At 33.4% G+C, this 23,913-nt stretch overlaps 1 protein-coding gene across 1 annotated transcript in view; it reads right to left on the bottom strand.

Moving 5' to 3' along the window:
- LOC114025961 (cytosolic carboxypeptidase 1-like) overlaps positions 1-23,913 on the bottom strand; it is a 173,093-nt gene that overhangs the window by 46,634 nt on the left and 102,546 nt on the right. Inside the window, 6 exon segments of the mRNA XM_027839510.1 lie at positions 1,892-2,036; positions 4,505-4,592; positions 8,095-8,243; positions 8,331-8,417; positions 9,630-9,713; positions 22,499-23,205. Coding sequence (XP_027695311.1) covers positions 1,892-2,036; positions 4,505-4,592; positions 8,095-8,243; positions 8,331-8,417; positions 9,630-9,713; positions 22,499-23,205 — 1,260 coding nt within the window.

Here is a 23,913-nt window from a genome sequence, read left to right as displayed (position 1 = left end):
GAAAAAAATAAAATACTAAATAAATTTTTAATTTTTTTTAAAAAATTACTGACCAATATGTCTATTTTCTTATAAGAATTAAAGTCATACTTGAAGATGGCATGAGAAAAGGACACAATGGCTTTCACAAATTATATTTTATACATCATATATTTATACTTATACAATTGACTGAAAGATACAGAGAATACAAGATCCTGTTGTGCATATTGCTAATTGACTATAAAAAAAGCATTTGCTTCAAGAGAGCAAAATTCTGCTTTAAAAAGTCTTTCAAAAATTTTTCTTCCCTGCATATGTCAAAATCATTCAAGATTCCTTGAAAGGAATAACAACAGACAGAACTGTTAGGTGACCTTCTCATTTTTAACAGCAAGTGATGTATAAAACTGGGAGAAGTATGTTATTCAAGAGTATTGCCACTTTTATGGAATATGTCCAGCACAGAGTACAAAATGAAAAGGTATTCCTTACTCCAGAAGCAGATGACATGGTGCTAATTTCATCCAGCTTTGGAACACCGTAAGGCCTTCTAATTGAAAAATGTAATCATTCAAGAGTTCAATTTAACCACTCACACAAAACAAAACAAGAATATAAAGAATACCTATTTTCTATAGTAGGATAAGCACTTAAATGGACAACTCAGAGTTTATCCATAATTACATATATCTTGGACAGACACTGCAAAAAGACAATGAGCTAGGCTAAATTGAAGTAGGGAAGAGTGGACTAATTGCCTTTGGGAAATTATGCATTTCTTTTAATGACTTGAGTTTCTCCTTGAAACCAAAGCCTATCATTTAATATCAATATTCTTGCAGTGATACTGTATAAGTGTGGTCATCAAATACCAGTCTGAAAAGAGCCAAAACTGAGGATAACCTAAAAATAATAAAGCTTATGGTGGATATAAGTAGTCTATAACTCATCATAAACAAGGAACTGTGTAGAAGTAGCGTAAAAAAATGTTCTCAGAGAAATGTGTAACTGGAAAAAAAAACAAAGGTAGGCCACTCATGTAGCAAAAGTGAGGAATAACAGATGGGCATTTAAGTGCTCCACTGGTATCCACATAATGTCAAGAAATCTAGATAAAGGCTCAAATTTGTTGGGTGGACACCCTGTAACAGATCTACAGAAGGATATGTTTAAGTGCTCTACCAGAGGCACAAGCATGGGGATTGCAATCTGGATCAGCAGAGGAAGGATCCATATCAATAAGATCACAGATCCATAAAATTATAGAAGAAATAGATATACTCGGATAACTATAATACAATGAAGGATGTGACAGTGAAAAAAAAAACCATGGTAGTTCAAAAGAGGGATATTTTAATATGTATGGGATAAATTAAGAAAAGCTTCATAAGACAGAATTACATTTGAGTCTTAAAAAATGGGTAAGAATTGGAAAGGCAGAATTTGGGGTGGCGAGAAGAGAAAATGGGTGCATTCCAGACAGAGGGAAAACTATAATCAAACCAATGGAAGTAGAAAAGCATGAAATGAATTTAAGATAAAATGGAGCAACACACATTCCTACATAGGGTATATTAAAAGGAATAGTGGAAAAAAAGACAAAGGAAGGTTATATAAAATTATGGAGAACTCTGATTGCCTAGCTAAAATATTGATTATATTTATCATTTTTTTCTATGAAAGGAACAAAATAATGATTTGCCAACACCCTTATTTCCTTTCCTTTTTTCCTCACCAAAGAATTCAAACATTTGCCAAATATACAACTAACTGTAATTTCTGGTTTGTTCCTTATTCATTAAGATGATTAATTAAAAGAAAACATTATATTTCTACAAAAACCAATATTGAGTTATATGTCATTTGTGTAATTAGTCATAAATATAATGCAATTCACAAATTAGTTCACCTGTAAAGTTGAGTATGTATATGGATAATGATAAGCAAAATAGCAAACATCATCCTTATGTGGAAAAGTGACTGTGAATGTAATCGTATAATAGGATTTTCCTTTTTGCCCACCAGCAGCAACTGAACTTCTAGAGAAATGATTTCTGTAAGAGAAAAGCACAAAAAAATTTATTCATTTATCTGAAATTAATTATATATTGAAACATTACGAAAAAAGTCTTAGATCACTACGCTGCAGCCATCTTAGTTGAAAAAAGAATTTCCTATTTTGATTTAAATACCTTATGAGGTAAAATTCAGTACAAAGGACAATAATCTATATACATCAAATATTGCTAGACTGTATCAGCAGGAATTTTCATATCAGTACTTTTTATATTTAATCATCTTTACATTTGTTAGCAGTAAGTAATGTTTCCTTAATAAGTGTGTTTATTCTTTCAACACTGGATACAAATTTTTCCACAGGCTCCAAATGCTATTGAAACATCTCTTGTCAATTTATTCTTCAAAGTCTCAAAACTAACTTTTCTTTTAAAATCACTTTTCTATACTTCTAGACAGACTAAAAGATCAGAGGCAATGGTTTCTGGGATATTCTAAAATATAGCAACATGAGGTAGTGAACACAGCACTGAGCTTACAATCAGGAGATCAGGTTTGAGTCCTAATTCTTATACTTAATAGCTGAGGGACCAAAGGCAGGTCACAACTTTTGAGATTCATATTTCTCATCTTGGGGAAAAATAAGATATGTACTACTATCTGAGAGGATAACTGTGAGGGAAAAAATAATTTTAAGTGCTAAATGTGAGTTATTATCATTATTATCTTTCCTTTATTAAAGCCAGACTCCAATGACTCAATGAGATGAAGAAAAAACTCTGGCAGGTCTTAGTAAGGTGGAAAGGCTCCAAATGTAGGTCCAGCAATGGACTACATATGTATCTTAACCACTGATAAACCTAGATAAGTCCAGAGAGATTTGCTGCCAGACTAGCCAAAGAATTTTTTCAACCACAGCAATTAGAAATATTATTCTTTAGTATCTCCTTTACATAGTGTTTGGGATTTAAGTTGGTGGAGAAGTACTGCATCAATGAAGACATGGATCCCTGAAATATTTTTATATTATCTTTAAAATCCATATCACTATTTTTTCTAAGCACTTACCACATTTCTTCTAAACATCACTATAATAATTTCACATTGGTATCAAAATGCATAACTTTTATTTATTCAAAAAAGATCTATTGATTATATTTAAATTATGTTTAGACTAAGAAACAAATTATAATATAGTCCCTGTCCCCCTGAAGTTTACATTGACAGGATCATAATGTCATAGATTCAGAGTTGGAAAAGACTAAAGAATCAATCTAGTCTAAGTCCCTTATTCTACAAACAAGAAAACTGAGGCTCAAACAAGTTCAGTGGCTCGTCCATGTTCACACTGTTAGTAAATGTCAAAGGCAAAATATAAACCCAGGTCTTCTTGAGGACAAGTCAAGTACTTTATCCACTACGCCGCGCTGTTTGTTAAAGAGTCAAGATGTGGGGAAGGTGATGTAATGTAAGCAAAATAGAGTAAAACTTCAGCTAACTAAAATCCAGAATTTTGGAACCTTGTCACTCCCAGGACATCTACAAACCTAGAAGTAATTCACTAAAAGGAGGGTTATTATCTGGCAGAGCCAGATAAGAGTAATCAAAGTAGTAAGTACCAAATAACAAATAGGAAAGGCACAATAAAGGATACTTTTTAATGTTTTTTTATGACAAAAACCTCTGGAAGGGGTAGAAATGATAAAATTTGGTAACTGGTTATATCATAGGATCACAGATTATAAATTCAGAGCTCAAAGGGACTTCAGAGGAAATCAAGTCCAATCCCTAATTTTAGAGATAAGGAAACAGAGGATCTAAGTGATTTTCCCAAGGTCACACAGCCAATAAGTGTCAACTCAGGTCATTCTGACTCTAAGTATAGCACCCTATTCCCTGAGCTCTCCACCTGCTTAAGAAAACTGGGTAAAAGATAAGAATCAAAGATAAACTCAATTTAATATTATGGGACAGTATATAAGACCAGGATTCAAAGTAAAAATGGTTCAGAAGAAGGAATGCCATAAGATCTCTTAAGTAGACGTAACTATAAATATATCAGAAATTGGATCAGAGTAAATTAAAAGATGCTTAACATTTGAACCCATATAAAATATAATACAACTATTGAATGACAAAATAATTAAAATGTCAAAATATTTAAGAAATCAAAATCTTTCCAAAACAGAAATATGAAATAAATGCACTTATAAATTTAAGAATGCCACAGAGAAGAATTAAATGTAATATCATCCTAGTACCAAAGCATTACAAAATATTTCCTGAATTTCTTATTTCAGCTCTTATCTCTGAAACTTCCTGATAAAAAAGTAACTTAAACGATGGTCTGTTAAAAGGAATAAGTACTAAGATGTACCACTGAAAACATTTAGTGATTCTGCTTCATACATTTATGTTGAAAGAGAATCAAGTTTTTTTTTCCTTTAATCTCATTAGGTAGTAAATGAAAACATTAGTTCAACAATTTTACTCTTCGAATACTTACTTATAGTAACAAATATCAGTACCTACACGAATCCACCATGGTCTGGCATGTAATGCTTCCTGGACTGAATACATTAGGGGTTGCATACCTTCAAAGAAGGAGAGGAAAACAACATATTAAAGAAGAAAACACTCCAAAATTCACAGACAGGAAACATTATTTACACAGTTTAAAAATGTAAATGATGAAAGGTAAGACAATTATATTTGTATTTTACTTAAAAACAAATATATATTCATCATTAAATTTTTATCAAGTTATGTATGTAAAATGTTTCTGAAGCTAGACACTCAGAGGAAGTAAAATATGTAAAAGATTGATATTTAAAAGTAAACCATTTTGATATACTATGTATTAACAAAATATTAGATAAATGGTAGACAAAATTTTTACCTCAATAAGCCCTTTCTATAATAACAAGACGATATCTACATCACAAATTCTTATCACAGCTTTTTAAAAATTTTCTCCAAATTCTGAACCCAACAAGTTGAAATTCAGTAAACATATTCTGAGTTACAAATATCTAAGTAAGAAAATGTTGTGCCAATAAATAATGAATCACACTGAAAAGAGTCATAACTGGGAGACTCCAGATATAGTGATGGTTAAGAAAAATAGGTTGCCTTAGTATACTGAAGCCATCACAGATGAAGTAGATGTTTGGAGTTTGTTTAATCTGCTAAATATGGAGCACAGAAGGAACCAACTTATCCATTATCCAAAGAATATATATATATGTATATATATATATATACACATACATATATACATATATATATACATATAATTATACAAATATAGCAGTAGTTTAGGATAATGACATAGAGAGTAACACTGAATTAAAATTATAAAAACACTCAGTGGCATTTAGCACTTTTCCAAATGAAGAATCCAAAAGAAATGTACCCTTAATTATATTTCACAATATAGTAAGAATAATTTCACAGTAAGATAACTATTTTGTAAAATGCTAATCTCTGGGTTAACAAAACACCACTTACAGTATGATTGTCAATATGTGAAAGTCTTAAATTATTAGATGCTGATATAAAAAAACCTACTTGTTTTAAAATATTATCTATGTTCATCCTGTAAAATAGAGATATTTTGACATTTTCCTCATCAAAAGGTTCTCACAGCAAAGATAAATCAAATTTATTCAATTCTGGCTAATTCCTCTTTAAAATAAAACAATTTTACGGTTGAAAGGAATAATATGTCAGAGTTAACTAGAAATGAATGGAAAATTCCTTAAATAACTCAATCTTTGGGAGTAATTTTAAAAAAACCAACATATCATCGCTTAAAGATTAATTTTTTCCCTCTTATTTCCCAAAATGTTTTTTTTTGTTTCTTTGGTTGGTTTGGTTTTTTTATTTTATTCTAAAATATATCTATATGATAAATAAATATTTTAATTAATATCATATTATACAGTCTAAAATATCAAATAATAGAAGCATATAGAAGTATCAAATTCATTCATTTCTGTAAGTTCATTTCAATATAAACTACTGGAACGAACAAGGAACAAATATTATATTAATACATTCCTTAAGTAAGGTTCCTTGAAAAAACAAATAAATATTTTAAAGAACAGAAAATGAGCATAGACACTTTGGAAATACTCTTAATCAATATATTTTAAAATTTGGTAGAAAAAGAAAGTTTATATTGACTGAAGTAAATAATAGTTCATTGTTCCCAAATAGTCCATTCTTTCTAAAATTATTACATTTAGAAAATGAATTTTGCTAAAGCTTTTATCCCATAATTATGTAATATTCATTTAGTTTCATATTTTCTTCGTAACACATGTTAAATATCTCATGATTAGGAAAAGTATTTTAACCTTTTCTCCTCATGAATATCCTAATTTTCAGAAATATTTCCTTAAAATTTATCCCTTTGCTTGCTTTTGGCAGTTTTTAACACTACTTAAAATATAAAACATGATGCTCCATGCCACCACTGTTTAAAAACTTGCCTATTTAACTGAACTTTTTTGAACATAAAACCTTTGAAGCTTATCTAAAATTGTCAACAATTTCAAGCTTGATAAGGATGATAGGATGATGACTGGAAAGTTAAAAATTACTTCAGAAGAAATTCAGTTCAACCCCATCACTTCATAGATGAGGACACTGAAGACGAAAGAGGTAAAATAACTTGTTGAAGATCATATACATGGAGCAGAGGGAAGTCTGAATCTGGGTTATTTTCCAAAAAAAAGTTTCATTGCAAATAGTCAAAATGACAGTAAACTGATGAAACTTGTTTTCATTGTTATTCAGTCATTTCAGTTGTGTCTGACTCTTCGTGTCTTCATATTTGGGTTTTTCTTGGCAAAGATTCTGGAGTGGTTTGCCATTTCCTTCTCCAGCTCAATTTATAGAAAAGGAAACAGAGGCAAACAGGGTTAAATGACCTGCCCAGGGTCACATAGCTCGTAAGTGTCTGAGGCTGCATTTGAACTCAGGTCTTTCTGACTCTGGGCCTGGCACTCTACCCACTGCACCACCTTGATGCCCACAGTTCTCTTCACTACAGGTTTTAACAGGCTTTAACTTCTAGGGAGCTGGGTTTTTTGCCAGCATGCTGGTCTTTTTCTAGAATTGAATCTGATCAGTGACCCAATTTACATCACAAATTTCAAACAGCTTTGCACAAATAATAATAACAGCAGGCATTTATATAGTGCTTTAAGGTTTGCTAATTAATTAAAGAACATTACAACATATACATTATTTCATTTGATACATACAACAATCTTGTGAGGTAGCTGCTATTAGTATTCCCATTTCACAGATGAAGAAGCTAAGCTGAAAGAAATTAAAGGATTTGCCCAGAGTCACTCAGCTACTAAGTATTTGAGACAAGATTTTAACTCAGGTCCTTCTGGCTCCAATGTCCACTGTAACACCTATCTAACAACTTCATTAAACTTTTAACTTCATTCATGCTAAAAGAAATTTATTTAACACATCAACTTAAGAAGGGTCTATAAAATACTACTACTTTGTGGAATAATTTTTATCAACTAACTGGAGGAATTTGAACCCAGGTCCCTCAACTACAAGCCTAATCCTCTAGTCCAGGGGTGGGGAACCTGCAGCCTCGAGGCCTCTAGGTCCTTGGGTATGGTCTTTTGACTGAGTCCAAGTTTTACAGAACAAATCCTTTTATTAAAGGAATTTGTTCTGTGAAGTTTTGACTCAGTCAAAGGGCCCCACTTGAGGACCTAGAGGGCCACATGTGACCTTGAGGCCACAGGTTCCCCACCCCTGCTCTAATCACTCTGCTGTGCTGCCTCATTATTACTGATATTACTCAAGTTCTTAAAAACATAATTCACAGAATCCCATAAAATAAAATGAAATCATGAATCCTTCATATATTCATGCAACATAATAAAATTGATGTTATTTTCAATTTTACATATTAAAAATATTTATTTTATGAATGAAACAGCATCCTAGGTGAATACTCATTTGATTTGTAAAAGATATCGGTAATTTTTAAAATTACACCCTTTGTTTCAGATAGCATAAGATCCCTTTAAGCATCCTAAAAGAAAACTGTCTTACCATAATTAAACTGACTGTTGGATTTTTCACAGTTGATGATATTAAATCGGTATCCAACACCTGTCCGCATTCCACTGACTTCAAAGTAAAACCATTGATGATAATGATTGCTATTTATATCTGAGTTCAGAATAAGATCATACTCGTTTCTGAAGATGAACAAAGAAAAATAAATCTTTTGAAAATAGGAAAACTTCCTGGGTATATATTAAGTGTGGAATTGGAAAAATACTTACTTTCTAATTTGAATAACTTTTCGTAGATTTCCAGATTCAAATCTGGAATTAAATTTCAAACTTTCTCCTTCTTCTGGTACAGTATAACTTTAAAAGAAATAAAAAGACAAGCAAAAATATTAAAAATCAATTTATACAGATGACAAAAGTAAATGTTTTATTTTAATCTTTTTAAGAAATTACATATATATAATTATCAAAGCAAAAACAGGCTAAAATCTATAACACAAAAAGGAATATACTAGTGAGCATTCTATCTGCAGTTTAATTGTGAGAGACAATTAATTTATTAGTTTAAATAAGGCTTTTTACACTTCCAGTAAAGAACTGCTATTCTTCAAAATACTGAGCTTTGGCTCTAGATCAGAAAATAAATTAAAACATACATTATTTCACTGCTATCTCATAAATTAGTAAACTGAAACATAATTTTTAAAAAAAACTATAAAACTTACTTAAGGAATGTGTTAATACAGTATTTATTCCTTTCTTATGGATATATCCCAAATTCTGGCACTGATGTTTAAATGTGCATATATACAAATATACCCATATACATGTATATAATATCCCTATGTGTTTAATAAATGTTAATCAAATTTAACTAGATATACAATAACATACACTTTTGTGTATATGTATCCAATTTAATCCAAAAATGTTTTTCATGTAGACATGTTATATAGACATATAATATATACACATATAACATATATATGCACACACATATAAATATTATATATATATATATAAAAACATATTCTGATCCAAGTAATAGCAGCTGGGGAAGTTTGCAGGAGTTTTCTCACAAACCAAAATGGGGGGAAAGGAATGCATCCCTTAAGGCCTGTCAACTTTCCATTCCAAGGAAGCAATGGTTCTGAACAGAAAAAAAAAAACCCAACTGAACTTTAATACCCAAAATATTTAACTTTCTTTTACTTATTATTCAGATTGTAAAACGTAATAGTGTTATTTAATAGTAATAACTGGTGTAAAAGCAGCAATTTGCTATGGCTCTAATTCCTGGCCTATTACTACTTAAAATATGTATTTAAGAGAAAACAGCAGAAGCATAACATATAATCATATTGCACAAAATCACCAAGAATCACCACTATAATCAATACTCAATTATCCATGCATTTATATAGGAACACAATATGGACAATCTATAGTCAGATAAGTGGTACATGAACTTATATTAATATCTTTTAAAACCACAATGTTAAATTCAGATGATGAAAATTAAAATGTAAAATGAAAAGCAACTAAGAATTGCTAAATTTACACACTTACTTTGGGTTATCCAGGTCATACATAACTTTGTCTATGATATCATTTTGATGAATTAGTCTCTCAATATCCTGGGCAATTTTTGTCCTGTTATCACAAAAAAGAAGTATGATTGGAATTAGGACTTTCAAATGTCAACATTCTGCTTTCTCCAAAGTAAGTTTGGGGCTTAAAGAAAATCTCAGACTGAAAGGCTGAAGACAAAATGTCTTAAAAAAAAAAAAACATGTCTTCAAATGCATTTGGGGGGCACATCTTATAGTATATAATTGTGAGATAATGTATGCAAATAATCAATACATATACACCAAAGTATTTTCCTTTAAAGAACAATTGGGGCAGCTAGGTGGTGCAGTGGATAGAGCACCGGCCCTGGATTCAGGAGGACCTGAGTTCAAATCCGGCCTCAGATCCATAACACTTACTGGCTGTGTGACTGTCACTTAACCCCAATTGCCTCACCTTGAAAAAAATAATAATAATAAAGAGCAATTTAATTATAGAAACATACCACTTATTTTCAAATGAGACTTCAATCAAACAGAAAGAGGTCTCTGAGCATCTAGGTGTAATAAAGCTTAGGTGCTTTATTCCATAAAAGAGTCAGAGAGTCACATTCAGGTCTTTACCCAGACAATTTTGCATAAAATAAAGTGGCAGATTAAAGCATCAAGGACACTCACAGTAATAGGGGGCAGACAACAGTGAAAAAGCCTAGAAAGCCTAGTAGTGTTGGGCATTTTAGGATAGGGGCAAACAGCCCTAGAGATGTTACTCTTAGGGCATCATTAAGACAGTATAGAACAAAAGCTGATTTTATCAATAATAATCCTGACTCAACAATAAAAGTTAAATTATGTTCAGAATAAGAATTCACATTTACATAATGATTTATTATTCAAAAAGTGCTTTTCTCACAATAAATTTTTTTTTCTAAATAAATTTTTCCAATTTTTCAGATGAGAAAACTAAGTCTGTGAAGTTACAAGATTTCTTCAAGGTCACACCACCAGTAAGTGCTAGAGCTGGAATTCAAACCCAGGGCTTTCCAAGGCCAGTTCTCCTTTCACCTCTCTGCACTTAATGAGGGAAAGAAAATATTTAATTTTAAGATATAAAAATTATTAGCAAGTTTTTGTACTTCACATAGTAGAGCTCCAGTTTTCTGAAAAAAAAAAACTGGAATACTTCATTTTCCAACAATATTAGATGAGTGAATTGTGCTATGGTTTAGCAACAAAAGGAAAGTTTTCAAGTATTGGAAGTTATTCTTAATTAGTACTAGTCTTAGTGGCTATAATTCTGACTACATCAAAACCTAACATCTTAAATTCAGCATTAAAGATTAATGTAAAACAAAATAAGTTCTTTAACTCTAAAACCCTAAGGTTCAGAGAAGTTGAATGTTGTAAGGAATTAGAAATAAACTACTTCATTCCTTCATTGTATGGACAAGGAAACTGAGGCCCTAAGTGATTTGTTCAGTGACCTGACAGAGCAATTCCTTACTTCTCAGTTTAAAGTGATTGTTTTCCATATTTGCATAAATTAGTATATCAAGTATAAGTTATATATGATAAAATATCATAATCTTTTCATTACTTCCCTATAGTTTATCTATAAGCCAATGCAATGGATTTCCTAATTTCCTACTGTATTCTATTGACTACCTTTTGATTTGAAGGACTTTTTTCATTTAAAATATCATAATCTTTTAAATATGTTATATGCTTCTTTATAAATATATCAAAACCCATCTTTTCAATTATACTGGTAATCCTTCACTCCATGATTCACTCTTGCCAATAAAATTAGATTTACTTGATTTACTTGCTCAATTCATATATTGATGAATTAAAAACACATATAAAACATTCAAACCATTATATGTAATCATTTTTGCATTTTACTTTCTAATAAGCACTTTAGACTTTCATGGGAGTTATGTCAGGAACAATTTGGCAGCAGTCTGTAATGCTTATCATCACATTACAGGTTTAGATTTGTAAGGTCAGTACTCAGGATAATTTCTTCCTCAGTTCTTTACCTGCAGTTAAGGAAAGCTGCCATCAAGAAGCCAGTGTAAAAGTCTTAAGATCAGAGTTCTAGATTAGAGGCCTTGGAGGTCATCTAGCCTAATCTTTTCCAGTTGAGCAAACTGCAGCCCAAAAAGGTTAAGTGACTTGATCAAGGTCACAAAGGCAACATCTGAAGTAGGATTAGAACCCAGGTCCTGGGACTCCAGAGCCAAAGCTCTTTTCTCTGCTCCAACTTTCTTCTGAATAGTTAGATAAGTTATAGGCATGTTTTAACTAAGGCAAAAAGGTAGACTTTCCTGCTGTTATCTTTTTTTCATAATAACAGAACTCTTTATTAAAACAACTAAGCATAACCAACAACTAACATCACTAATTCTATAGACATCATGAAATTTAGAGTAGGATTTAAGAAATAAAAACACCTAAATACAAATCAGTACCTTACACTCAAAATCCATCTGTTCTCAATTGCTACTTAACCTAGCTCTTAGTTTTTTCCTCCAAGCCTTACAAGAATTCTTCTTTCTAATAACCCTAAACCTTGCCAATTTTTTTGTAAAAAGCCCTTTCAGGAAGCTCTGTCATTCCCATTTGTCACAGCTTAACTCAGATGCCACCTTTTTGATGAAGCCTTCCTTCCATGAACACCTGATCCGGCTCTCATCCCCTCAGATAAAATCTCTCCAAATTTTCCAGAGTCCTGTAACTAGACATCTTTTTAAAACTTTTCTCCTCTTTTATCACAGTTTTTTTTTGTGAACTTGTAATCCCTCCACAGCCTTATTATATGCTAAGTTTCTTGAGTATAGAGCCTATGACATAGCTGGCTTTGTATTCCCAGCACCTCAATTCAATTTGTGAAACTGATTTCTGACATATTGACATACACAATAGGGAGCAATTGCCTGCTTACAACTTATCAGAGAAATGGCAACTGGACTTAATGGCCTCTACCTTTCTAAAATTATACTCTTGAAGGGTAATGATCTTTTCTTAGTGGATCTCTAATTATCATTTTTCAAGATTGATCAGCTACTCCTTCAAACAGTCTACTCTCTCTGCTTCCATTAAACTATCACTATCTTGGTTCTCCTTACATCTCAAATCACTTCCTTCTTTGTCTTAACTGCTGACTTCTCTTCCTCTTCCTCTCAACTCCCAAATGTGGAAGTTGTTCAAACTCTTGGCCCTCTGTTCTTTTCTCTCTGCATTCTTTTCCATGGAGATCCTGTCTACTATTACTGCTTCAACTATCACCCTTAAGTACATGACTTCCAAGTCTGTATTCCTAGATGTGACTTTTATCTCCTGAGTAATATTCCCATATCCCCAATTAACTACTGGATTTTCTATTTGTATGGCCAACAATCACCTCAAACTTAAAACCTAAATCAAACTCCTTATCTTTTTCACAGTCTCCAGGTGTGTATTTCTGTCAAGTTTAGCATCATTGTGGCTATTAAACCAGGCTCAAACACTCAAACTCATTATGATTCCCCTCTCTCTCTCTCCTGCTTACTACCACCTCCCATTATCTAATCAGTCATCAATTTCCATCACTTATTCCTTCTCACTGTCTTCTTATATTCAGTCCTTTCTTTCTAGTCCCCCTGCTACAACCTTAGTTTAGGCTCTTATTACCACACTTTATAAGATCCTCCTCAACTAGTATCCCTGTTTCCAGTCTCTCCTCATTCCAACCTACTTTGCAAGTATTCTTCCTAAAACACAACTTTCGATATGTTATTCCCTTACTCAAAAACACTTCAATAGTTTCCCACTTACTACAGGATAAAGTCCAAACTCCTTAGCCTGGCATTCAGAACCTTCCACAATCTGGCATCAACCTACCTTTCTTTCTTTGTATCCCCCACAGTGCCTAGTACAGTGCCTCACACATAGCAGGCGCTCAATAATCATTTGTTGATTGATTGACTGAAAGGCCCCAGTTTGCCCTTCCAAGTTCCCTGATCTCAGCCCATGCTTCCTTGCAGGCTGCAGAAACAGGAAAAGAAAGAAAAGTTATATAGCAGCCTGATGGCGATGGTCTGTTAAACCTAATGATTGCTTTTCTACAATCGGAAAAACCTTTCTACACCTAAATCTCACTGTCTTCACTTTCACTCTTTTTGAGACCTACACCTGTTCCCTCCTATCAGGTATTTACTCTGACCCACACTCAATTGTTCCTATTTATCAATCACACAAATGATTAACCTGTTCTGGATACAAGTGCCTTCTGACAAGAACTTGTTACAAAATCTCAGTTATATCAAAATATAATTTTTTAAAACCCATTTAAACAGACTTAAGATTTTCAACAACTAAAAGCTGTTCCTCCATAACATTATTTTTCTCATTTTATTTCTTATCATTGTTAATGATAAAAATGTCAGAATATTGTTGAGGAGGATTAATCAAAGATATGGGCAAAATTCAAAATATTTTTTTTTGTTAGACTCAATTGTCTAGGACCAGTGGTAGGCATCACAGATGGGATGCAGATGGGAAAAGAGTTCAAACTACAATGGACAGCTGCAAAAAAGAAAGAAAGAAAGAAAGAAAGAAAGAAAGAAAGAAAGAAAGAAAGAAAGAAAGAAAGAAAGAAAGAAAGAAAGAAAGAAAGAAAGAAAGAAAGAAAGAAAGAAAGAAAGAAAGAAAGAAAATAAAAAGTAGGATTCATCCCAGATACCTGGCTAGCAAAATAAAAATGACTAGTACAATTGAAGAATAAGAGATGACCTGTCCCAACAATATTCCTTACCACTAATAAGTATGCATACCCAAACTGTAACACTTTAAGAATACAAAGGTTCAAAGTATAAAGTTCCTGTAACAAAATCAGTCTATATTCAACCATGTATACTCAAAACTTTGTTTACATTTTGTTCAAAAGATTTTATTCTATGTAGAGGTGTAGTCCCTTTAACTCAAGCAGTCTGTAATTGAAGTCAATTATCTTAAACCAAGAGAATCAGCTACCCAGAACAAATTCTGAGATTACTATTGTAAATAAAAGTTTAAATAAGCTCTCAGTAGGAAACCAACAGACTAAGAAAATAAAGTAGAAACTTTTGTCCTTCTGATTAAAAACATTCCAAATACCTTCCTAAGGAAAAAAAAAAGAACCAATGCTTTAAATTCTCAGCTTGAGTTTACTATTATATAAATTCTCAGTAAGAAAGCAAGAACTCCAAATGCAAAGAGATAGAAACATTTAAAGTGAGGCTTTCCTTTATTTATTTAAAAAGTCCGCACAGGGTACATGGAATCCCCTAGAGTTAAGACAACTGACACCTAGGTGATTTTTATATTAAAGCAACCTAAAAGGTAAGAATACACCACTGAGAAAGGCCTCTCACTACTTTAGTTTGAAAAGGTGATAAAAATAAAAGTTAAGTAAAGGTAATTAGTTGCACCCGAGATGCTTGTTTCTTTAAAAGTTGCTTTTAAATAGCATAGTTGAAACTAATGACTGATTGATGTTGCGTAAGTTTAAATGCTATCATGTGATCCACGAGGTATTTATTGTCACGGTCCCCATGCCAAGATCACCCCTCTCTTTTTATTACTCTCTTTTTACTATTAGGAGACACCTTGTTTTCCAGAGCTAAGGTCTAGCAAGCAAACTGTGTCCCTAGCTTGGTATAACAACAATCCTTTGAATTCACCCTCTGGGTAAACTCTACTGCAAAAACTAATGGTCCCTCAACTCAGGCAAGAACCAGCAGGCCCAGTCCTGCTATGAATGGACTTACCCCCTCACTAAAGACCTGATTCCTATTTTAGTTAGGAATATTTCATTGTCTCTAATAATCTGAAATGTGGGGGCGCCCTTGAGTCCTTTCAACTTTCTCTTCCAGGAGGAAGACCAGCCTACACCTGGAACATAGATGAGTAGTGACTTGGCTATAAGTTCACATGCTTTTTGGACATTTTGTCACTAGGTAACCTTGCCTCACTATTGCTGTTATGCCTCACTGCTGTTGTTACATTGCACTGATTGTCTAGCCATATTTTCTTTGTCTAGCTATATTATCACCTTTTAGAACTACATATATCAAGGTTTAACCCTCACGGCCTTGGGTCTCCTCCTAGAGGAAGCCCTGGTACATGTGTCTGGTTTCCCTCCTTCAACAGAATAAAGAAAGCGCTTTTTTCTCATGACTACTGCTAGCTCTTCAGTTTTATTTTGTTTTTATTTTATTTCTTAGAGTTAATGGTGGTTGTGATAACCTGTGTGAGCTCTTTGGTATTTTTAGCGTTAACAGTGTTTGCATACCACTTCTGTGACTTTTTGGTAATTTATTTTCAGATAAGTATAAAAAGAATTTATGGCTACCAGTTGTGAGGGTTAAGCAAAGAGGCCCACTAAAAATCAGTTAAAACATACCTTGTATCATAGACTATATGAGGAAGGTTCAAAACCACAAGGTATAAAATATAGCCAGAGTGAAAACTAGCTCAGAATTCTGGCTAGAAAAGGATCTCTCTTCCAACCCAAAACTCCTCCACTCCTCCCAAACCTAGAATCATCCACTTCCAAATCCAGCAAACAATTTCTAGCTTCTGTAGGAAAAGGTAAGGTGTAGCTGTCAAATTGTTTTTGAAATTGAGAAAAGGAAACTGCAGGTGGATGTCAAATTATTAAAATACTATTAAAGACTGCAAAAGTCTCAGTAAGATGCTGAAAAGGTGAAATGGAAGTGTTCACAAGCAGTTCAAAAGACAAGGCTGAGAATTTCAATCAATATGGAAAGCATGAAAATTTTGAAGTCAACTGCATGTAAAACTTGCTTATACTGTCACCACAGCCGAGTGACTACTCATCTATGTTCCAAGTGTAGGCTGGTTCCTTTCTAGAAGAGAAGTTTGAAAGGACTCAAGGACACTCCAAATTTCAGGTTGTCAGAGACAATGAAGTATTCCTAACTAAAATAGGAATCAGGTCTTTAGTAAGGGGGTAAAAACTATCTGGAGTGACAGACGAAGAAAAGACCCTCGTCAGGGGGTGAGAGAGTCAAAGAATGTCACACAAGAAAGGAGTGGAAGGAAAAGGACTGCTGTGCACTTTGAGCTAAAAAACAAATCTGAAGCTTTTCCCCAAAGAGAAGGTGTTGCATACTGTGAGAAGGAAGCAGTTGCTTATCCTTCAAGGTACAGACATACAAACAATCAGATAAGATATTATACTCAATTAAGGATGAGAGGAAGAAGAAACTAGTTGCAGTGTTTGATCACTGCCAGATCAAGGGTACTAAGATGTTTGTCAACCTTATAAAAACAAGAAAGGAATCTAATGTCTTTCTGGGACATTTATCCAATTCTAGTCAAAACAAATGACTACTACTCACTTCTGGAGATTCAAAAAAATACAAACAATATAGCCAAAAGGAACCCAGAAAGTACTGCCAAAGATTACAAAGTCTTGTGGAAGAACCTCAAGGATCATAGGGGACCAGGTTATATCATCCTTACTGCTGCCCATTAACATCAAGGGTTGCAAAAAGGGAAAACGGATATAGAAAATAAACAGCTGTCTAAGAAGATGGTGCTTCAAAGTGGGAGATGGATTTCTGGATCACAGCTCAATGGGGGGATGACAAACTACTGGTCATGGATGGAAGAATGTCTTACCAGTCTCAATAAAGTAAACATAAAGGTAAACATTTATTTACCTGGTATCTGGCAAATCTAATCAAAATGGGTGTAATATCTACCACTCTAAACACTATAGACAGCAGCTACAACAAAGGAATGATAGTATTTGAAATACTAGGAATTCAAAAACAAAATCCAAAAAAGGAGTCAGTAGTAAAATCTATGACCTCAAACTTCTACGCCTAAAGTATAGGCAATAAGCAAGAGGAACTACAGATCCTAACACAAGGAAACAAAATTCATCTTATAGGTATCACTGAGATTTAGTAGGATGAAACACGTCTGGAGAAGATACCTCTGAATGGGTACAAGTTATTCAAAAGAAAACAGATAGATAATAAGGATCTGGGAAGGGGGAGAAAAGGGGGAGGGAACACATTAAATATTCTATATTAAGCAGGTATATTCATTTGAAGAAACTCAAGAACCAGAGGGGGAAAGAATAGTTGACATCTTTTGAGTGAAGATCAATGAAGAGAAAAACAGAAATTATTTTGTCTTCTGAGTATATTACAGAAAGAGGTAATAGATGCAGAGTTTGGAAAGTAGATCATAAACCTGAATAGCTAGTTGCCCTTAATGACACAAAGGCACAATTGAATAGTGATGTGAGATTTCATTTATCCCAACCCAGAAAAAGTTCTCTCTCTACCAAAAGCAGAGGACATAATAATTTCTTCACTTAGCTTAATGATAATATTCTCCTTCAAAAAGAAGAACCAAGAATGGGAAGTATTGTTCTGGTTCTGATTCTGACATGGAAGAATGGGTTGTTGAAGTGGACATAATGAAAACCTTGTGAGTAAAATACGATGAAGGAAAAGAAAGTTAGGAATAATCTGGTATGCATACTAAATTTGGGGAAATCAGACTTGAAAGGGCTCAGAGGAAGGACAGGTGGAATTCCATGCATTCAAATTCTACAAGGGAAGTCAATCCATGAGGAATGGGAAACTCTCAAGAAAGAGATTCTGAAGACACAAATGAAACAATTCCAATAAAGAGGAAAAACTGAACTTGTATAAAGAGACTTATTTGAAAGGGCAAGGAAATCACCAACTAATTTAGATTTTTAAAATATATGTACAAAAGAAGGAAGCAATGGCAGATAACAGAGAATGAATATAAGCATATAGCATAGTCCTATAAAAATAGTGTCAGGAGTGCTAAAACTCAGAAGGACCTGTGACTATTAAGGAAAGTGAAGGACAACAAAAAAATGAGGCTTTTAAAGCTATATTAGGTGAAAGAGCAAGATCAAAGAAAGGACAAAGGACCACCTCTTGGCACGGATAAAATTATAATGACAACATAAAGATAGCCGAGCTGCTTAATTATTTTCTTACTTCTTTTTTCTCTGCCAAGAAGAATGGCCTTTACATTGAAAATGAGAGGGGGAAATCACAGATAGAAAGCTGATGCCAAAGATAAGTAAGGAGATAGAAAGACAGCACGTAGTTGCCCTTGAATTCAAGTCACCTCAACCTCGGGTTGACATTCCTGGGTACTGAAGGAACTGGCAGTTGTAGTTGTTGAGCTACTGTCAGTGATATTTGAAAGTTCAAAAAAAGAACGAGGTGCTACAGAACTGAATTGCTCTGTTCTTTAAAAAAGGGAAGAGGATAGAGTCTGGAAACTATAAATCAGTAAACTTGAATGTAATTCTCAGGAAAATTCTACAATTGGTTATTAAATTCTAGAATTGGTTATTAAAAAGATGTTAAAGAATATTTAGAAAGGGAACTGTTGATCAAAGAAAGCTAGCGTGACTTCATCGAGAAGAGGTGCCAAACTAGACTTATTTTCTTTTTTCAAAGAGTTTTGAAAGTATTTGAAGGGGAAATACTAGAGATAGATTTTATCTTGATTTTAACAAAATATTTGCTAAATTACTTCATACCTTTCTTATGGAAATGACAGAGATGTGTGCTAGATAATGGATGGTCAGCACTAATTGAACAGCTAGACTAAAAGACTAATCATTCTTTATAATCAATATAATAAGAGGTATCCAGTGGAACACACCAAAAATTTATGCTTAGCATGGTGCTATTTAATATTTTTAACAGTAACTTGGATAAAAGCATAAATGACATGCTTGTCAAATTTTCAGATGACACAAAACTGGAAGAGTTTGTTAACAGCAGAAGATTCAGGATCCAGAGTGCCAGGATCCAAAAACGTCTTCACAGACTGGAGCATTGGGCTGATTCTAATATGGTGAAATCCAATAGCAATAACTTTAAAGCTTTACAGGGATACAGAAAAAATCAACATCACAAATACAAGATGAGGGAGGCATAATTAGAAAACAGCTGGTATAAAAAAAAAGACATGAGTGTTTTAGTGGACTGAGAATTCAATATCTGGTGGCCAAATAAGCTAATGTCATCTTTAAGCCACATTAGAAAAGACAAAACTTCCAAAATACAGAGATGGCAATGACTGTTTCATGCCTTGGTCAGACCACATCTGGAGTAGATGTTCAGTTCTGGATTCATAGTTTAGGAAGGAAATCTGATAAGCTGGAGGGCAACCAAGATGGAGAGGGCAACCAAGACAGTGAGTCTGTGTCATATGAGGATCATTTGAGGATATTAAAGACATTTAGCCTGAAGCAGAGAAGACTCTGTCTGGAGGAATATAATGTTTATGTTCAGGTATCTGAAGGGCTGTCAGGCAGAAGAGGGATCAGACTTGTTCTCTGGTCTCAAAAGGTAGACCCAAGACCAGTGGGTGAAAGTTTCAAAAAGGTAAATTTAGCCTTAGTGTCAAGAAGTTTCCTAATAATTAGAGCTATCACAAAGAGGAATGTGTTACCCAAGGAGATGATGGGTTTCCCTCTACAGAAGTCTTCTAGCAGAAGGTGTATAACAAATTGTCAGGGCTGTTAAAGTAGTTACTCCTTTTAGATATGAGTTGAATTAGATGGCTAAAGAGTTCCTTCCAACTCAAAATTCGGAGACTCTCTAATGTTACATATGGCATTCCAATGTCTAACGGCATTTCCTAAGGTGGGGGTTCTAGTATGTTTAAATTCATTTACAATGATTTAAATACTACACATTAAAAGAAAGTTTAATGCTTTCTTTAGCACAAGTTCCTATTCTTAAATGTATAGCCTCTTGCCACTAGATGGCAGGAGATCTGAGCTGTCAGCCACACTTGTTATCAGAAGTAAATAACTGAAAGATGATGAAGATAATTTATGAAGAAATATTTGAGGTAATTTATAATTTTGTGGTGTTATAAAAGTCTATTTTGTATTCTCTTATCTGAACACATGCTGCATCCTTCCCCAGACCTCTTTGAGGGCAAGGGCTATTTCATCTTGATTTCCACTTTTCAGGTGCCTAGCACAGTACCTTCAGGTAGTAAGCATTTAGTAAATGTTTGTTAAATTGAATACTTCTAGAGTAACGAAGTATTGATAGGTATTTTTATCAGAAATTACAATTTATATATAACTTTGTCTTATATTATTTTGATTATTGGAAATATAATTTGCTAATCAAAATTACCAGTAAGTCCATGGACAAAGATACTATAATGTATAATTTACAATTTCTTTCTTATTGTCTATGTCTTTTAGTAATAAATATATTATTCCACTAAATCTTCAGTAAAAATTGAAGCCATTAAGACAGCTTTAAACACTATTGTTTTTATTCATGGAATAATTTAGTAAGTATTATCATTATTGTATATGATACCTTTAAAGCATTTTTTAATTTGCTTATGTCTTGTGTATATGTAACAAAGGCTTAGAACTGACCTTCTTGGTTCTGGTCACCTCTTGGGTGAAGGAAAAGCAGCCCTGAGCACTTATTTATTACATACATACACACACACACACACACACACACACACACCCATATGCATATATATACACACATATGTAATTGTTTTATTCATGAAACAAGCTCATAAAATATGTATAATGTGAGATTTATAAATATTATTAACATTTTTCTTTTTTGCAGTAGAATTATCTAGAGCTTGTTAAAAGGCTTTAAAAAAAGGTCCTTGAGGATAGGGACTATTCACTTTTTGAGTTTTAACCACTGGGGGAAAATGCCCACTGATGAAGAGGAAAATTCTAGGAAAAATCTCCTACCACGTCTCATACTCTACAAACTTTCTTGAATATTTCTTTTTACAGCTAATACCATCACCTAGAAAGGGACCATAAACAAGTAAATGCTTAATATTTTCAATGATAAATGACTATCAAAAAATCTCACCTGTAGTCACAATAAAATGGTCCAGTCATTAGTCCCACTAAGACAATCACTTATAAACCTCTGCCTTATAAATACTTACAAACCATCACCTACCTGACATCACTAGATAAATCACTTCAATTATTTCTTTTTTCTTTCTTTCTTTTTATTCATTTATTTGGGGTTTGCGGGCAGGGGACAGAGACTAGGTTTTGTTATCTTGCCCTGATGAGAAGTGCCTGATTCCACGACTGACTGGCACTAAGGCTCTGACCAGGGCTGGTTTATTCCTCCATATGTAGCCTGGTGGCCCCACGCTCTCAGGAGGCTTACCATACGCGTGCTGAACTTATTATGGACACCAAATTAGCTCAGCTAACAACTAATCAGCCTCAGCTTCCCCATAGCAAGGATTACAGGTGTGTACCACACCTGTTATACAGTTATTTCTTAGATTAATTTCATATTTTATTTTTACTGAAAATTTCCAGCCTCCAATTTAAAATGTAACACATTAGTACAATGTATCTGGTCTTTCATTTGATATTTTATTTCCAACTTGCATGCCTAAGACAGAAATCTAAGAGACAACAGAACTGAAATATTTACTTTTTAAGGGATATCTGTCAAAAATTGGTCAAACAATAAATTTTAACATTTTGCAACTTAATAATGGATGAAGACATTTTTGAAATGGCCAATTTCCAGTTTCTTCAACTATCATAATTATGAATGTTTAATTTTTTTAATGACTAAAGATTAAATTTCAGAATGTGCTTGCATTTGTTAGGCTAAAAATGCTAATAACTTCCCTCTGAAGTAATTTTCTTCCTAAACATGAAACAAATATAAGAAATATAATTAATTATTCTTGAAAATTAAGAAAAATAGTCATTATTAATATTGTAACTGTCCTTTTTTAGAGGAAAAACAAACATAAACTACTCACCTTTGCACACCATAGGGTCTTTCTAAAATAGGTTCTTTAAATGGAGGTGGAATGTGACCAAAATAATCAGGATAAGCCACTTCTGAATATTCAGGAACAGATTTAGTATTTTTCACAATCTCAACATATAGATCAGAATCATGGAGTGGTGGCATGTTGGGTCCTTCAAATGATGTTTGCTCCACTGATGAGTTGGATGCAGAATCATCATCTTCTTCAGTTTCAACTCCAGTAAAGCATAGCTTTCCTAGTTGAACAGTCCGTCCCTCAAAGAGCACATTTCCACAAGTAGAAATATGCGGACATGTTTTAGTGCACGTAATGGAAGTAAGGTGAGGACTGGAATCTTTCTTTATTCCAGCAGTAAAGCTCTGGGAAGTTTGGGGAGCATTCTGCAGTGTTATTCGGTCCAAGGCCTTCACTAGGTCACTAGTGAGATACTGGCTTGATGAAACTGTTCTATTTTGATCACCTTCCTGTTGCTGCAATGGATTATCACTATTTTTAATATCTTCTTTTGCCAAGTCTAAAAAGGTAGGTTGTTTATCACCTTCCTCTTTTTGTGAAATGATATTCTTTTTCACTGAATTTGTTAGAATGTTTGGTTCCACAGGTGGCTCTTCTCCTGCGGTAGGAACAACAATAGGTCCACCTAGATTTCCTTCCTTTGCCAAGGGCTTTGGTTCTTTGGCAATTAAATCACATTCCTTCAAAAACAAAAAGTATGATGGAAAAAAAATTACCAGTATATAGTCAAATATTTTAGCAAAAATAAAGATAGCATTTAAATTCTTTCATACTGTATTATAACAATGTCACAAATAAGTGGTAGCACTACTTAGTAGAGTTATCCTCAGAGTGAAGAAAACCTGGGTTCAAGTCCCATCTTTGCCACATCCTGGCTGTATGTCCTCAACCATATCACTTACCCCTCTTTGCTACCTCAGGAAATACTCTCAAACTATAAAGCTGAAGACCAAGTGCTGATCTACATTAAGAGAGGAAGTTCTCTTACCAAGATATTCCTTATACCAATGAAATCTAAGATCTGAGATCAGGAAAAAATAAAGTATATTGAGCACTTTAAAATCAGAGTGTAAGAATAAAGCAATGTGCCTTTAATTTTCCCCAAAATTAGAGGGTTTCAATTTTCATTGTCCTATGGGTAATAGGAATTTCCCTTTTGAGGGGAGAAGCTTTACAATCACAACTCCTAGAACTTGACTACTGTCTACTTTTTTTTGGATGTTTATAATTATAGTTAACTTTATAAAGTCAAGATTCTAAAAGGAAGGTAAATGAAGCCAGAACAGGAGTGATAAATGGGAGAACAGAGATGCCAAAAACCTAAAGATAAGAAGTTATAAAACAGGCTCACAAATGAAATATGAAACTACATCAGCCTTAGTCCTATA

This window comes from Vombatus ursinus, unplaced genomic scaffold (assembly GCF_900497805.2).
Source record: "Vombatus ursinus unplaced genomic scaffold, bare-nosed wombat genome assembly UNPS02014832.1, whole genome shotgun sequence".
In the NCBI taxonomy this organism is placed as follows: Eukaryota; Metazoa; Chordata; class Mammalia; order Diprotodontia; family Vombatidae; genus Vombatus; species Vombatus ursinus.
This window is presented reverse-complemented; position numbering and strand designations above follow the sequence as displayed.